This window comes from Papio anubis, chromosome 2 (assembly GCF_008728515.1).
Source record: "Papio anubis isolate 15944 chromosome 2, Panubis1.0, whole genome shotgun sequence".
Lineage (NCBI taxonomy): Eukaryota > Metazoa > Chordata > Mammalia > Primates > Cercopithecidae > Papio > Papio anubis.
This window is the reverse complement of record NC_044977.1, coordinates 97,926,787-97,944,569: the sequence shown is the minus strand read 5'-3', so window position 1 is coordinate 97,944,569 and position 17,783 is coordinate 97,926,787. Positions and strand designations below refer to the sequence as shown.

General features: G+C 50.2%; 1 protein-coding gene across 7 annotated transcripts in view; it reads right to left on the bottom strand.

Moving 5' to 3' along the window:
* Positions 1 to 5,230: 5,230 nt before the first annotated feature.
* The window catches only part of CCDC13 (coiled-coil domain containing 13), a 64,718-nt gene continuing 52,165 nt past the window's right edge, over positions 5,231 to 17,783 (bottom strand). For 2 of the 7 annotated variants that reach the window (XM_009201077.4, XM_009201081.4), the window contains one exon: positions 9,077 to 10,331. In XM_009201077.4, the coding sequence (XP_009199341.2) occupies positions 9,842 to 10,331 (490 nt within the window). In that variant the 3' untranslated portion in view covers positions 9,077 to 9,841. Of the gene's footprint in view, positions 6,037 to 6,576; positions 6,692 to 9,070; positions 10,332 to 12,960; positions 13,226 to 17,783 lie in introns of those variants that run through there. The other 5 variants (XM_003894599.5, XM_009201082.4, XM_009201078.4 and 2 more) reach the window with 5 other exon arrangements.

Below are 17,783 nucleotides of genomic sequence, written 5' to 3'. Positions count from 1 at the left end.
ACAGCCACACACATTCACAACATGCACACACTTTCACACTTGGACTCCAGGGACTTCAGCTCCTACCTTTACATATGACCTCCTAAGGGCTATCCCAGGGCAGACTCATCTCACCCCCTGACCTGGTCCTTTTCATTATGCCATGAGTCCTGGTTGGTCATGCATCAGTGCATCAGGGAGGGCTGACTTGCCTGATGGGACTGGAACTAGCATGGGACATGTGGCTGAGAGGGGTCCCCATAAGCCAGCTCTGTCCCATAGGGAGGGTCCCGACTGGAGGGGTGCTAGCAGGGTCACTTGGCAAGGCTTGTGGGTACTTGGAATGGCTGGTATCCTCTCGATGGCAGAGTGGAGGCAGACAGGAAGACAGGTGTATTCCTAACCAACGAGGGGTCCTGGTAGGACAGGGCCCTCATTCTGGAAGGGAGCATCCAAGGTCTCAGCCCTGGATACCTGAGGGAAGGGGTATCCTGAAGGTGCCCTTGAGATTAAGAATCTCTGACAGTGCCCCCCTCAGATGAGGCCGAGTCTGTGCTATTTATGGAGGCCTGTTTACGTGTGTGCTTGTGGGGAGGCTCTAGGGGGTAGAAGGAGTTTTGTGACTGTGATCAGTCACGGGACAGCTCCTGGAGCCCCTACTGATCCTGTGACCCCAGCTTCAGGCTCAGCTGAGGAGGCAGGAGGGAGGTGCTGCTCTCCACCCACTAGGGCCCAGGAAGGGGAGAGATTGCACTTAGGCAGTGAGCTGCCTCCTGAGCATGCAGACATGCTGGCCTGGAGGACAGAAAGGAGACCCCCAACATACACACTCCACACAGGATGCAGAGGCCCGTGTCTGTGGTCCCGGACCCTGAGAAGCATGAATGGTGACTAGTGCACAGTGTGGGTGCTGGGTTAGGGCTGTGGTGGGTAATGGGCACTAGAGAGGCCAGCATCAGGGAGGAAAGGATACCTGAGCCAGACTTCAGGGTTAAGGAGGGCTTCCTTGGGGGTTGGGGGGTCAATGGTTGTTAGGAGTAAGTTAATCATAGTAGCCAGGACGTACAAGGATTAACCTTTTAATTTCACCATAGCCCATAGGGAAGATGTTGCCATTGTCCGCAGTTGGGAGAAGAAGAACCTGGCACATGAGGAAGCCAAGTAATTGGACAAGCCCTGTAAGCTCCTGGCACTGACTGCCCTGCAGGGGCGACAACCCCGTGCACCCACAGTGGGACCCTCACGAGGCTCAAAGAAAATGGCTCAAGGGAGCAGACACGGTGGTTTGACCCCAGAGTTAAGAACACAGGTTCAGCCAATTTACTTGAGCCTGAGCTGGTGTGCCCCACTTCTTAGGGTCTCAGATCCTCAGTTGTAAAATGGGCATACCGCTGGCCCTGGCCCTCACCAGGGTGGCAGGGGGCATCCGGTGACTCACTCCATGACAAGGGCCTTGCTCATAAACAGAGGCTATTAGAGAGCCACAGACACCCTGACCCCCAGAGGCCCAGAGAGGCTGGATTCACACTCAGCAGTGAGGCCTTCCCCGGGTGACCCACAACCAGCAGGGTCTGCAGGGAGTGTGGTGTGTGGAAATGGCAAGAGGGGTGGAGGGCTAGGGAAGTCCTGTGGATCTATGACTGGACAGCCTGAGGCCAGTTCCACTGCGTCTGAGGCGGGTGGCGGGGGAGGGCACCTGGCGAGGCCAGCCCACACCACGGACAGGAAGCTGACTGACCTAAGACCAGCACTTGGCCCTGGGGCCGTCCCAAATGCCACAAGGGCAACTGGGAAAGATATGGCGGGGAGTGGGAACAATTCTCTCAAATCTGAGTCCCATTTCAATTTTTAAATTTTCTTTGGTTGTTTGTTGCTCAAAGTAAAAATGCGAGGAAAGTATCCTGTGTGTTTGCATGTATATGTGCAACTGTGTTTTCTATTAGTTGTGTGTAGTCTGCGTGTACGTTTTGTGTTGTAGGTTGTTCATGGCATGTGTTTGCTGTGTATGTGTATCCTGTGTATTGCTTGTGTGTGCACATGTATTGTACATATGTGTGTATATGTGTGTTGTGTGTGTGCAAGGCTCAGGGATATAAGAGAGACAGTGTATGTAAAGGCACACCTGTGGGGAGAAGGTGGGTAGGCAGACTTCTTTGTGCTTAGGGCTGGCTGTGGGCTGGCTGGGGGTGGGGAGGAGAAGCTTCTTCTGGCCCCTGGATGTGGGGGTCCAGAGGAGCACACCCACTGGAGGTCACCCTGCCCTGGGCTCCTGGGAGCAGGGGAGGGGCCCAGTGACAGTGTAGTGTGTTTAAGCCTGAGCCAGGCTGCAACCCTGCCCAGCTCAGCTGTGGTGCCCCAGAGGCCCCCATGGGGACAGTGGCCAAACTACATCCACAGCTCAGCCAGGCCTCACCTATCAGTGCTGGAACCTGAGCACCAAGACCCGCAGCACCTGCCTGGTGTGTGGCAGGGAAAGCCCTCACGTGAGGTAACTCCACCGCTTAACTCTTTACTTGCCCCTGCCCCTCAACCCGCCAGGGCACCTGCACTCTCCCCTCCAGCTGCCTCCTCGTGGCTCTGGCCGGGGCCCTTAGTGTCTTATCCAGCACACCTGTTGCCCACCTGCCTGAGGGATAGGGAGGTCATCCTCAGGGTGGGTGCCTAGGACAGACAGTGCTACCTAGGAGTGGCACTGGTACTCACCTGGACAGACCAGCTGCCTGGCTCTGTACCTGGCCCACCTGGGTTAGGTTTCTCAGGGTCCCTATCTTTGACCCCTTTGACAACCTCCTTCCCTTGAAAATCCTTCTCCCAGGCTCTCCCCACCTTCCCTTTGCCCCTCCTTGCTCCTTTGCCTTAGGGAGATGTGAAGGACACAGGACTCCCTGACAGCCCCCTCTCCACCCAGATCTGATCAAGGAGGCTGGGAACTTGGGAACTGCCACAGGGATGGGGTGGGGATGGTGGGGGAAGCCCTGCAGTGCTGCAGCCCGGTCTTGCATCCTTCCCCACCCAGCTCCATCATGGCTTTTCCCACGCCTCTGATTGGACTGGAAACTCCCTGAAAGGAGGAAGAAAGTCAGATTCACCTGTAGGTCCCTCCCGGGCCTGGAGAGACTGGCATGCTGTTGGCACTCACTGACTGCCTGATGGCAGACTGGCTGGATGGAATGGTGACCTGTGACCAGTCTGTCTCTCTCCTCAGCTGACCTGAGAGTTCCTGGAGGCCAGGGACTGTGTTTGCCTCACCTCGGCACCTCTGTGCCTGGGGTAGAGGAACTGCTCAACAAGTTCTGGTTGAATGAATAGAGGGAACACTAAGAGTGAATAATTATTGAGCACTTACTGTGTGCGAGCAGCTGCTGTAACCATTGGACACTTTTTATCTCAATGAACCCTGCAGAGGGTTCCAATGAGGGAATGGAGCAGACCTGATCATCAAGCTGGGCGTGGGGAGGTGCCTGGTGGCAGGTGCCAGAAGACATGACAGGGACTCCTGCACATGGCACCACAGCAATGCTGTCAAGGTTGCCTGTGGAATCTGAAAACTGAAACACTCGTCTTTATACCCAGAGTTGGCCAAAGCAAGACACTAGCAAATCAGTTCACCCAAAAATGTGCAAACAAGATATCCCGTGCCTGCCTGTCTGCAGTTTTTCTCTCCCCTCTCATATAACTCTTGTTGAAATCAATCTATAGATACAGGTTCCTCGTACAAAAATAAACAGAGAGCTAATAATTAGCGAAAAGTCTTTGGGTTATTCTTTGACATATATATTAGTAGCAGCCCCCTAATAGAGGATTCTATTATTGTCTGCATTTTATAGATGAGAATGTGGAGGATCAGAGAGGTTAAATAACTTGCCCAAGGCCACACAGCTGGTAAGTGGGGAGAGAAGTATGCCCCAGGCAGCCCCACCTGTCCAGACTCCATGACCTGATGCTCCTTCTTGTCTCAGGCCTAGCCGAGGAAGGGCAGCAGAACCACCCTGAAGTGGCTGGAGTGTGGGTCACGCCATCTCTGCACTTCCCTGAGGTGACCTTGAGGAAGGATGGCTGATCCTATGCCTGCTTCTCACTCTCTGGAACTGCGCTGAGGCCAGAGCCTGTACCCCACATACTCAGATCACCCTCTGGAGCTCCTCAGTACCTGCAGGAGAAGGTGCTGACTCGTTTGTGTTCAGACTGCATCTGGCCCGCCCCTCGCTGTCACACACTGTCCCCTCCCAGCACAGACCCTCTCTCTCCTCGCTCTCTGCCTGGCCATTTTCCTTCACAAGGAACCAGAGAAAAACTCTTCCTTCCCAGAGACCCTTAGGACCCCATCAGAATCACCAGTTCATCCTGGTGGCCTTTGCTCTAACTTGCTGTGGGATCTCTAGATCCGTGTGACCCCATGCAGGGTCAGGGGCTCCCTGAGGAGTGGGGGCCAGCTAGGGTCCCTCCATAGCCCCATCCCCAAGGAAGGGACTGAGAAGACAGGGTCCCAGGAGCCCCAGTGGCTTTTCCTGGGGAAGGGGGTGTTTTCACAGCATGTGCACCTGCATTTGTGCGTCACTGCACAAGCAACACACAAGTGGCTATGTCTTCACATGTGGGAATGTGTGACCACATTCACATGTGTGTGCTCATCTGCACCTGTGTGTCCATGAGTGTGCACACATGGAGGTGCCTGTGTGCACGAACAGCTGCATGCTCCTGAATTGAGGTATTTGTGTGTATCTGCATCTTTGTGTGGGGCTGTGGGTTCACGTGTGGCCAAGGTGCCTGGGGTTGGGGTGCATGGCTATGAGTGACCTTCCTTGGGACCACTCCTTCCTGTAGCTATAATTGCATAGTTACAGCTGAGAAAGGGCAACACTGTGACAGTCATGTAGAGGCCTGCGGATCTTAGGGTCCCTCTGCAGCAGCCCTCCCGGTTCACCATGGCGAGGGAGGTGCACCGTACCTTCGACTGGAGCCACTACCTCAAAACCCTTCTGCCCAAAGCTCCAGCCGAGCCCCACCTTGGCCCTCTGCCACCAGCATCCATCAGCTGCAGTCTTGGTGAGCAAACGAAGGTGCCTCTTGGAGTGGCTGCCTAGGGGTGGGGTTGTCCAGTGGTGAGTGGGTGCGCCCACCCTGGGTGATCTCTGAATGGCAAGACCCTGGTTTTGGGGTCAGGTAGACTGCAGTTAAATATTAGCTCAGCTTCTTTCTGTGAACCTCAGTTTCTTCATCCGTCAAATAGGACAACAATCCCCTGGGTTATTAGAGGACTGAATGGGGTCAGGTTGCCACAGTAGATGCTCACTCACTGGGAGCTGCAGTGATTATGAAAACACTTATTATTATTACAAGTCCAAGGGTCCGCACCTGAGGAAGTGTCCTGAGGAACGGGCTGACAAACTGGCTGAGAGCCTAGTGCCCCAAGTCTGTGTCGGGTGTGGACGGGCTATAGATGGAGCTGGGATAGGGGTGAGGGGATAGGGTGGGGTTGAGTGGCATGGGGGATGTGCCCAGTTAGGGTAACGAAGGGCTCTCCTGTGTGTGAAGCCATGGGGACATCCAGGGCTAGTACCTAGGACGAGGGCAATGAGCACCTGCCCGAGGGACTGCCCATTCACAGCCGGCTTGCCGCCCCAGAGCTCTCGCCTTTGCCAGTGGGCCACTGGGACCCCCTGCTGCTGTAACCCAGCCGGCTCAGGGTCTCCTGCAGTGTCCCACTAGAGCTTCTCTTCTGCCTTCCTGGCCTGAGACATTGGTTTTGGTCATCCTTAAGGAGCCTCTTCTGGTAGAAGTGGTTGAGCTGGCTGCCCTGGGCTGGCTTCCCGGAGCAGATGGAGTTCTCAGACAGAGTCTTGTCCTCTCAAGACCTGAGGCTGCCCACCCAGCCAGGCCGACACTGGGCTGTCATCCTATTGCTTATCTGTCTTCTGCTGCCGCAGGGCCTGCAGGAAGACGCTTTTCACCTGGCCCAGGATCTCATGGTACATCCGGAAGTCTTCCTCCTTTCCCCGCAGGGCACTGCCCAGGGCAGCCTTTAGCATTTCATTCTCCTCCACCTGGACGGCCAGCCTGGACCACAGGAGACAGCACTCAGTGTGGCTGGAGCTGCATGCAGGTGTGCGTGGGTGACAGAGGGCCCTGGGTGGCTGCCAACGTGGCTGCTCTTCAGGTTCAGGCTTCCCTCTGACCCATCCCCTCCTCTCACTGACTCTTGGGGATACTGTGGATTCCTCTCTATGGGCCTGGCTCCCTGCAGTGTAAGCTACCTCAAGGCCCCTTACAAATTGAGTTCTAATTTGTAGAGGTTCCCGTCTTTCCCTTCCCATGGCTGCATGGGATCTTAACAGGTTTAACTTAGTGAGCAACTGGGTTCAGTGATCCATGCGTGATAAAATTTATATTGGACTATGGGTCATTGGAGTTTGGGCTGGGCCCTCTGTCCTCTGAAGGCCAGTCCCTGAATTGCAGGCCTAGAACCCATGACCAAGCAGGACCAGCTTCTGGCCAAATGAGTCAAAAGTGCAAGGGGAGGGACACAGTCCCTCTGCCCATGGAGGCACCTCCACCCAGACAACCCTACCCTTTCAGGAAGGTGGGGCAGGGGAGCACCTGGTTGTCAGCTCTTCCATTTGGGATTCCACGGGCACATCGGAGAGCTGGGCAAAGGGTGGGTCCTTCTTCTCACTCCCAGTTGGGTTTTGCCTGGTGTTAGAGGTGGGCAGACCTGTGGGGCAGTAGCAACCACTTTCTGTGAGGAGGCCACAGCTCTGTGCTAGCACCCTGCTTCTCCTCCCCGCATTGCCCACTGCCTGCTCTTCCACATGGTGAAACGCTACACCGCCTTTGGGGTGCAGGACAACTCTGAGCTCTGCCTCCCTCCGAAGCCCTCCCTGATGCCTCCTCTGCATGCCTCTGCCCCTGGCTTTGGCCTCTGCTACAGCCCTGACTCTGCCCGCTCTGTATCAAGGTGGTTCCTCACCACCCTGTCTCCATCTCTATACTTTACAAGTTTCTGGTAATTTGTTTTCTTTTTTTCTTTTCGTTTCTTTTTTTCTTTTTCTTTTTTTTTTTTTTTTCTGGAACAGAGTCTTGCTCTGTTGCCAGGCTGGAGTGCAGTAGCAAAATTTCGGTTCACAGCAATCTGCGCCTCCCAGGTTCAAGTGATTCTCGTGTCTCAGCCTCCTGAGTAGCTGGGACAACAGGTGCCTGCCACCTGCCCAGCTAATTATTGTATTTTTTGCAGAGACAGGGTTTTGTCATGTTGGCCAGCCTGTCTCAAACTCTTGGCCTCAAGTGATCCGTCCACCTTGGCCTCCCAAAGTGCCAGGATTACAGGCGTAAACCACCATGCCCAGCCTGGTAATTTGTTTTCAAAAAGAGAAGGCAGCTGAGCCTGAGGTCTGGCCTGCAGGCTGAGCCCGAGTCTAGGTTGTCACTGTACCTGATGCCTTCACACCAGTGGTCCCCATCCAAGCCATCAGCTTCATACTAGGAAGCAGGGGATCCAGGGCACTGGAGTTGAGGGGTACAGAATGCTCACAAAAAGGAGACAAAGCGGCTGGGGGAGGCGGGTAGTCCCAGCACTCTGGGAGGCCAAGTGGGGGCAGATTGCCTGAGATCAGGAGTTTGAGATCAGTCTGGCCAACATGGTGAAACCCTGTCTCTACTACAAACACCAAAAAGTTAGCCGGGCATGGTGGCGTGCACCTCAAGACTAGTCTCGTGTAAACCTGTCTCGTTGCTGGGGAGGCGGCAGAGTGGCTCTGCCTTCTACAGGGGCTAGACTGAATATTCTTCAGGGCCTTTCCTGGCTCCAGGGGACACTGCTAAGCTGTCCTTGGCTTATTCCGACCATTGAGCACCTCCACATCCCCAACTAGGGCTGCCCTGGATAGGAAACTGCTTGTTCAGCCTGATGGGATTTTCTAAGCCCTGTGACACAGGGAATCAAAAACAGAGCCTCGGCCAGGTGCGGTGGCTCACGTCTGTAATCCCAGCACTTTGGGAGGTCGAGGGGGGCGGATTATTTGAGGTCAGGAGTTCAAGACCAGCCTGGCCAACATGGTGAAACACCATCACTACTAAAAATACCTAAATGAGCAGGGTGTGGTGGCGAACCCCTGTAATCCTAGCTACTTAGGAGGCTGAGGCAGGGGAATTGTTTGAACCAGGGAGGTGGAGGTTGCAGTGATCTGAGATTGCACCACTGCATTCCAGCCTGAGGGACAGAGCAAGACTCTGTCTCAAAAAAAAAAAAAAAAAAAAAAAAAAAAAGAGACAAAGCTCAACTGGTGGCGAACTTGGGCAAAATCAAAATCACAGCATCAGAAAACTTTGGTGCTGAAAAGGCCCTCAGAGGTGGCGTGACCACAGTAAATCAGTTGGCATCAGCAGACCTGGCTTTCGCCCTCTGCTGAGAGGCCTCGGACAAACAATCACCCTCTCTGAGCTGGTTTCCTTAGCTGAAAAAAAGGGATAATCGTTTCTGCCTCTAGAGCCTTGGCAGCCTCAGTGAATTCTATTTGGCCCTCAAGCCCCTGTGTGATCGGACCACTCCAGCCTCCCTGTCTCCGGCTCTTCCTCCAAGCCTCCAGCTAAGTTTCCATGCACCAACACTTGTTCTTCCCTCGGGGATCTGCAGGCCACATCCCCTCCCCGTTCCTCCATCTCTGCTCAGATGTCTAGCTCCCCGCAACTGGAGTGAGACTGCCACGGGGGACTGAATTGTAAATCCAGCCTCCTCGTTTTACAGATGGGCCAGGGGGAGGCGGGGAGGTGGCGCTCTGCTCACCAGAGGGGCAGGATTTTGCTCATGTTACAGGCCAGTAGGCAGCAGAGGCCACCTGGACACTTTCCCTCAGGCAGCTGCCCTCACTGTCCAGCACAGAACAAAGTGACTTGCCTGCTGTGGCTTAGCTCTCCCTGGCTGGAAGTCCTGCTGCCCTGCAGGAGGTAAGCCCCAGCCTGGAGAAGCCACACTCCTAGGGAACATATTCCTGAGAGTCTAGGAGGGTCAGCAAGGCTAAGCCCCAGGGACTCTTCCTTCTCAGCCTGGATTCGCAGAAGCTCCTGGCCCCGCTGGTGGAGGAAGAGAAAGCAGGTGGCCTCAACCCACTCTTTGTGCCCTACTTCTGGCATACCCTTCGGAAACATTCTGACCTCATCTGGGCTGAGCACTGAGACCAAGGGTCTGACCATCCTTGGCTGGGGAGGGGTTGGGGGGCTACTGGGATGTTGAGAGAGGGTGCAGTGGGGGCAGTAGCACCTCCACTCCAGAGCCTGGAGGGTGCTGGGATGGGTGGGATGGGAGGTCCAAGGGAGGCAGGCCCAGCCCCTCCGCACTGGAGACCCTTCCTCCCTGGGAGTCAGCCGTCCCAGAAGTGGCTTCTGGCTCTGGCATCCTCCAGCTTGCCCCAGCCCCACAAGATGCTGTTGCTGCTGGTCTGAACACTGCACCTTGAGAACCACTGTGTTAGAGTGATAGACCTTTCAGTTAAGGACAGCATTTCCCAGCTTCCCTCTGCACCTGGCTATGCCCAACTGTCTGGGATCTGGCTGGTGGGATGAGAGCAGAAGTGACACATGCAACCGTAAAAGGTAAGGAGAAGTTTGTCTCCTTCCCTTCTCCCCTTCCTGCTGCTGATGGGAAAGCTCAGGCAGTCATTGTAGACCAGGAGATGGAAGCTGCATGTTGAGAACAGTGGAGCCACAAAATAGAGGGAGCTTGGGTCCCCAAACCTCTGGCGAGGCTACTTCCTGCTTATATCAACTTGACCGCTGCAGGAGGCAGAAAGGGACTCCTCCCCTGCTTCAGCCACTGCGGCTTGGGCTGCCCCAGTAGACCAGCTGTGCCTCATGATCACTTTTAATGAATTCAGCTCAGGATAGAGGGCTGAGGGCTGGGGGTGGGGGTCCAGAGGAGGTGGTGGCTGGGGGCATTCAGCACTGCCACCTCATGCTGAGGGCTTACAGGTGGGAAGGCCAGGGCCACATGAGCCAGTGGAGCTCTGGGGCTCCTGCTTCTGAACGGGAGGCCCAGGGAAAAGGACACCCCGCAGCAGGGGCAGGCAGAGCTCCACCCTGATGGAGGCTCTGCCTCCCACACGCTCACACACTCACTGACGGGCTGAACAGTGCAGCTGCCTGGCTCCTCTGTTAGCAGCAACACTGCCCCACCCGCTGCACTGAGACTCCTGCCCTGGCCCCTACCAGTTTTCGTCCTGGGGGCTGCTCTCTGGGAGGCCGATGCCTTCCCTGGCTCCAGGCGTATCTTCTCCAGATGTTGCTCCAGCACCACGGTGCGGTGTCGCTCCTCCTGCAGCTTCCTCTCTGACTCCAGGAGCTTGCTGTTGCTCTCCTCCACCCTGGTGATTAGAGAGGAGGGGATGCCACATGACCTGGTAGGCAGAGGCAGCCCCCACCCCACTTGCTCAGGCCCTTAGAGAGATGGGCACATCTTACATTGGTGGTGATGGGACCTCTTCATTTTCATTGCAGTAACACAAGAACATGCATTTAAACACCATACAGTTCTCTCCAAGGTTAAAATTTAAAAATTATCAGCCCACTCCCAGCCCCATCATTCCCAATTCCTGCTCTCCAAAAGCAATCACTTATAAAACTTCTAGCTGTTTCTTTTAACATTTACTGCCATATTTCTACAGACGCTTATGTTGCTATTTTTTAAAGGTTTAAATATAATCTTTTGACTTCCTGTCATGGAAAATGAGAATTTAGTTTTATTTTAGTACTCTCCCCCTACCAAACAGAATCACCTCTACACATTTTTGGATGAATTGATATTAGGTGGTATATCAGTTTTCTATCACAGCTATAAGAAATTACCATACATTTAGCAGCTTAAAACAACACAAATTTATTATCTCACAGTTATGTAAGTCGGAAGTCTGGCAAGCTCACTGGGTTTCTCTGCTTCTGGTTTCACAAGCCAAAATCAAGGGGTTGGCTGACCTGGGCTCTTATCTGGAGGTTCCAGGGGAAAATCCACTTTCAGGCCCATTCAGAGTGCTGAGAGAATCCAGTTCCAGGTAGTTGAAGGACTGAGGTCCCTGTTCCCTGCAGGCTGTTGGTCAATTTCAGCTTCTAGGAGCTACCTTGCCCCCTCCATCTTTAAAGCCAGCTAGATACCCTTATCACGCTTTGAATCTCTACCCTCTCTGACTTCCTCCACAGCATCTCTCTGAATAATCCCAGATGGAGATATTTCTCTGCTTTTAAGGGCTCAAAAGATTAGATTGAGCCCACCAGATAATCCAGGATAATCTTCCCATTTTAGGGTCCATAACAATAATCATATCTGCACAATCTCTTTTTCATGTAACATAAAGCACTCACAGGCATAACAGCAGGGAGCAAAGGGCATAGACACCAAAAGCCTGTCTACATTAGGACAATTAGTCAGAGCTGTGATGCACAGTGTCACATGTCCTTTTTCATTTAATTGTTTGCTTTTCTTGGAGTTAGTGATTATCTTAAGCTTATCGTTTTGTTTTCTACATGCCTGTTATAAAGGTTATTTCACATGAAGCACTTGTCTAATCCCACTGGAGCTTGAGCTTAGGTCCTTCCTGTGGCTAGGTGTGCCATTTCAGACTTCTATGATACTAAAGGTTCAGTGAGGAAGCCAGAACTCCCTGAGATCTAACCCAAGCCAAGAGTTACATGCACACCTGCAAATTAGAGGGGCAGCCTTGAAACCGGAGGAAGTGATCTTTCCACCTTGGTGAAGGGTCAAAAGGAACAGAATGGCAACAATTCTGAACAGTATACAACTACTAATAAAAAGCTGTATAGTAACACAGTACACAGCTACTAACACATATTTAAGCATATCCCTTGAGATTTTATTTGCAAAAGCAAAAACCCAAAACAACCTAAAGGCCCATCAGAGGACAAACAAATAAATGGTAACATATTCATACTATAGAACGTGATAGAATATGATAGAACTGTGCTGCCCAACACAGCGACTGCCAGGTTCATGTCCACATGTAGCTATTACAATTAAAGTTCAGGGGCTGGGCGCGGGGGCCCACATCTGTAATCCCAGCACTCTGGGAGGCCGAGGTGGGTGGATCACCTGAGGTCAGAAGTTCGAGACCAGCCTGGCCAACATGGTGAAACCCCATCTCTACTAAAAAATAAAAAAAAATTTAAAAAAATTAGCTGGGTGTGGTGGCCTGCTCCTGTAATCCCAGCTACTTTGGGAGGCTGAGGCAGGAGAATTGCTTGAACCAGGGAGGTGCCGGTTGCAGTGAGCTGAGATTGTGCCATTGTACTCCAGCTGGGTAACAAGAGCGAAACTCTATCTAAAAAAAAAAAAAAATTAAAGTTCATGCCATGCATGATGGCTCACTCCTGTGCTCTGGGAGGCAGAGGTGGGTGGATCACTTGAGCCCAGGAGTTCAAGACCAGTCTAGGGCCGGGCGCGGTGGCTCAAGCCTGTAATCCCAGCACTTTGGGAGGCCGAGACGGGCGGATCACGAGGTCAGGAGATCGAGACCATCCTGGCTAACATGGTGAAACCCCGTCTCTACTAAAAATACAAAAAACTAGCCGGGCGAGGTGGCAGGCGCCTGTAGTCCCAGCTACTCGGGAGGCTGAGGCAGGAGAATGGCGTAAACCCGGGAGGCGGAGCTTGCAGTGAGCTGAGATCCGGCCAACAGAGCGAGACTCCGTCTCAAAAAAAAAAAAAAAAAAAGACCAGTCTAGACAACATGGCAAAACCCCATCTCTGCAAAAAAGTACAAAAATAAGCCTGGCATGGTGGCACGTGCTTGTAGTCCCAGTTACTTGGAAGGCTGAGGTAGGAGGATCACTTGAGCCTGGGAGGCAGAGGTTGCAGTGAGCCAAGATCGCACCACTGTACTCTGGCCTGGGCAACAGAGTGAGGCTCTGTCTCGACACAAAGAAAAAAAAATAAAGTTCATGAAAATTGTATAAAAATTCAGTTCCTCAGTCACACTAGTGATATTTCAAGTTCTTAAGAGCCACAAGTAGCTAATGGCAGCTGTATTGGTCAGTACAGATACTGAACAACTCCATCATCACAGAAAGCTCCACTGGTCAGTAGTGGAGTGTGTTAGTTATCGTGAGAATGGGTTTCTGATGAAGGATAACTTTGTCCCCACTTCAAATCTCCCCGTGTCATTTCTCTTCTGCCTTCCACCACGGGATGCTGCAAGAAGGCCCTTGTCAGATGCTGGCACCTTGATAATGGGCTGTCCAGCCTCCAGAGCTGTGAGAAATAAATTTATTTTCTTTATAAATTACTCAGTCTGTGGTATTCTGTTATAGAAACACAAAATGGACTAAGACACATCCTTAGACACAGCTGGGTAACATACCTGAACTCCAAGATAAGGAGAAAAATCTTATAACAACAGCACAGCTAACACTTTTTTTGAGTGCTTTCCACGTACTGTCTACTGTGTTAAGGCACTGCATCAGCATTATTACGTTTAATTCTGTAAGTAACCAAGAGATGTACTAATATTACTTCAAGAAGACAGAAAATCTAAATTTGAAAAAAGGTTGTCAAAGATCTACCTCCAAAAAAACACAAAAAATCAGGTCAAGCCAGGTTCTCAAGAAAGTTTTATCTAACCTCCAAGGAACCAATCATTCTTGCTATTCTGACAATTCCACAATATAGAAAAAATAGATGGCTTCCTATAAGTTTATAAAAAACTTGATTTCACAGTTAATAATAGGGTAAATGTATTAGTACTGCTGCATAACAAGTTACCACAAACGGTGACATAAAACAACACAAATTTTCCAAAAAACATAAAGAGCTCCTACAACTCAACAACAGGACAAACAACCCAATTAAAAAGTAGGCAAAAGACTTGTGTTTCTCCAAAGAAAATATACAAATGGCCAATAAGCACACAAATAGATGCTCAACATCATTAGCCATTAGGTAAAAGCAAATCCAAATCACAAAGAGGTATTATTTCAAACCTACTAGGATGGCTATAATTGAAAGAAAGGAAAATAATAAGTGTTGGTGAGGGTGTAGAGAAATTAGAACCCTTGTACACTGCTGGTGGGACCATAAAGTGGAAGAGTTTTGTGGAAAAGTTTGGTGGCTCCTCAAAAAGCTAACCATACGCCGGGCGCAGTGGCTCACGCCTGTAATCCAAGCACTTTGGGAGGCTGAGGCAGGCGGATCACGAAGTCAGGAGATCGAGACCATCCTGGCTAACACGGTGAAACCTCGTCTCTACTAAAAATGCAAAAAATTAGCCGGGCGTGGCATCGGGCGCCTGTAGTCCCAGCTACCTGGGAGGCTGAGGCAGGAGAATGGCGTGAATCCGGGAGGCGGAGCTTGCAGTGAGCCGAGATCGCGCCACTGCACTCCAGCCTGGGCGACTGAGTGAGACTCTGTCTCAAAAAAAAAAAAAAAAAAAAAAGGAAAAAAAAAAAGCTAACCATAAAATTACCATATGATCAAACAATTCCACTTCTAGAATTGAAAACGAGGACTCAAACAGGTACTTGTACAGCAATGTTCTTGCAGCATTATTCACAATAGCCAAAAAGGTGGAAACAATTCAAGTGTCCATCAACAGAAGAATGGATAGACAAAACGTGGTATATACACACAATAAAATATTATTCAGCCATAAAAAGGAATGAAGTTCTGACATATGCTACCATATGAATGAACCTTGGAAACACTGTGCCAAGTGAAATAAGCCAGACACAAAAGGGTAAATATTGTATGACTTCACTTATACAAAATATCTAGACTAGGCAAATTCATAGAAAAGAGGTTGTGGTGTCTCATGCATGTAATCCTGGCACTTTGGGAGGCTGAGGCGGGTGGATCACCTGAGGTCAGGAGTTCAAGACCAGCCTGGCCAACATGGCAAAACCCCATCTCTTCCAAAAATACAAAAATTAGCTGGGCGTGGTGGTGGGCGCCTGGAGTCCTAGCTACTTGTGAGGCTGAGACAGGAGAATTGCTTGAATCCGGGAGGTGGAGCTTGCAGTGAGCCAAGATCACGCCGTTGCACTCTAGACGGGGTGACAGAGCGAGACTCTGTCTCAAAAAAAAAAGTAAAGAGGTTACTAGATGCTGGGCTTGCGGGGTGCGATATGAGGAGCTATTGCTTAATAGTAATAGAGTTTCTGTTTGTGGTTATGAAAAGTTTGGAAATAGTGATAATGGTTGCACAGTATTGTTAATGTAATTAATGCCACTGAATTGTACACTTTTAATGGTTAAAATGACAAATGTTTGGTGTATATAGTTTACCACAATTAAAACATACATACACCACACAGATTTATTATTTCACAGTTTCTGTAGGTTAGAAGTGCAAGGTTGGCTTAGCTAATTTGTCAGTGTCTTACGTTGCTGAAGTCAAGGTGTCAGAAGGAGTAGCTATCTGATCTGAGGCATGGGATCATTTTCCAAGCTCAATCAGGTTGTTAGCAGAAGTTAGTCCCCTATATTTGTAGGACTGTGGTCTCCATTTTCTTGCTGGCTAATGACTTGGGTGGCTGTCAGCTCCTAGATTTTTCTCCTTATTCTAGAGTTCAGGTATGTTACCCAGCTGGGCCTAAGGGTGTGTCTTCGTCCATTTTGTGTTGCTATGACATAATACCGCAATCATCCACCGCCATGTTGTTCTCTCCAAAGCATAGTGGTTTTGTCAGAGGCGTTAGAACCAGAGCAACTCCATCTTAAAGAGGAGCTGGGTGAAATAAGGCTGAAACCTACTGGGCTGCATTCCCAGAGGGTTAAGGCATTCTAAGTCACAGGATTGAGATAGGAGGTCAGCACAAGATACTGGTCATAAAGACCCTGCTGATAAAACAGGTTACAGTAAAAAAGTTGGTCCAAACCCACCAAAACCAAGATGATGATGAAAGTGACCTCTGGCTGTCCTCACTGCTACACTCCCACCAGTGCCATGACAGTTGACAGGTGCCATGGCAATGTCAGGAATTTACCCTGTATGGCCTAGAAAGGGGAAGCATAAATAATCCACCCCTTGTTTAGCAAATCATCAAGAAATAACCATAAAAACGGGTAACCAGCAGCCCTGGGGACTGCTGTGCCTGTTGAGTAGCCATTCTTTTATTCCTTTACTTTCTTAATAAACTTGCCTTTGCTTTGCGCTGTGGACTCGCCCTGAATTCTTTCTTGCACAAGATCCGAGAACCCTCTCTTTGGTCTGGATCAGGATCCCTTTCCTGTAACATCTTTCTGGTGGCCACTGAAGGGACTAAAGTGAGGAAACCGCCACCTCAAAGGTTAACTTTGGGTAAGTGTTGGGTTCCTGTAACATCTTCCTGGTGACTACGGAAGCGACTATAGTGAGGAAACTCCTGACCCAAAGGCTAACTTTAGGTAAGTGGTGGGATCCAGTAACATCTTTCTGGTGAACCACAGAAGGGAGAACACTGAGGAGAACCCCCAACCCAAAGGAAATAGACTTCAGCATTGATTGGACGACTTTGGGTAAGTGGGGTGCATTAACCTGGGTAAAGGATGGGATTGGGTTAGAGGCCCAACTTAGGGGAGTTAAGAGTCTCTCCTAAGACAAAGTGGGTTAGAGGCCCCTCTTAGTAAAAAAACAAAGACGCTTGACTGACCTTGGGTTAGAGGCCCAACTTAGGAGGGTTAGAGTCCCCTCTAAGCTGTAGGGGGTTAGCGGCCCCTCTCAGTAAAGTTCCTCTGGGTAAAGTCCCTTTCAGCTAAAAATGAGTTTGGCACTATGGGATGTTAACTGCTATTCTCTTTGGATTAATCTGTCTTGCACTCTTTGCAGATGGCTGTGGGTGACAAGATTAGGCACGTACAGGACTGTGGGACATGGGGAGCTTTTTCTTCCCTAAAAGGGAAAGCTAAGAGCTGATGGGACTGCTGGAAAAGAGCCCTTCACTACTGACAAGCAGCCGCCTGAACTTTTCAGTGTCGCTGCAATGGGTGGGTCTTTCTCTGGCCTCTCTTCCCCACTCTGCCTCAGGCAATGCTTTCCTCTTTCTCTCTCTGTGCAGATTGGTAAAAGTCATTGTTTATCTCCTGTAAAGTTTTAATTAATCGGAAAAAGGATTTGTGAGGCTAGTCTTAAGCTGCAGCGAATCTGGTGTGCTTTATGTGTTTTTCTGTATTGTTCCGTCATAAGGAGGGGTACCGTATGATGGAACACAGGCTTAGGACACCCATAAACCTGCTTTTCAAGACGGCCCAGCAAACTGGTCAGTTACAAACTTTGCTGCAGATCCCTGAAAAAACTGGATGAGGTTTCCTTCTTGTCTCGTAAATCCTTGGGAGCTTGACCTTGTGACCATGTGGCTATGCTTTCTCTTTTCACAATGGCAGCCTGGGTTCAGGGTTCAATTTCCAGCTCAGGGGATGAGTCCTTTATCTTCTGTCTGTATTTATATGTATTGTTTGTGTGATGTTTATACATGAAAGAGCTTTAACTAATTGGTTTGAAAATAATAAGAGCTTAAATATTTTATCAGAAAAGTAAAAAACATAATGTCTTTTACTTCATATGACTTAAGTAATTTTGGGGAAATAAAAAATTTTAAAGATTATTGGTAAAATAAAAATATCTTCAAAAATGTAAACATTTAGTCTAAATTATGCAGGTCAGATATTACATTTACTAAATTCTTTAGGATCATAAATTGCTTCTTTGACTTTTGAAAATTGTTCAATTTACCTACTTTGGAGCATTAGATTCTACATAAGGCCTGGGGACATGTGGAATTAGCCATGCCCCCTAGCTATGCAAAGATGGTTATAAAGAAAAGAGATTTTATGTAAG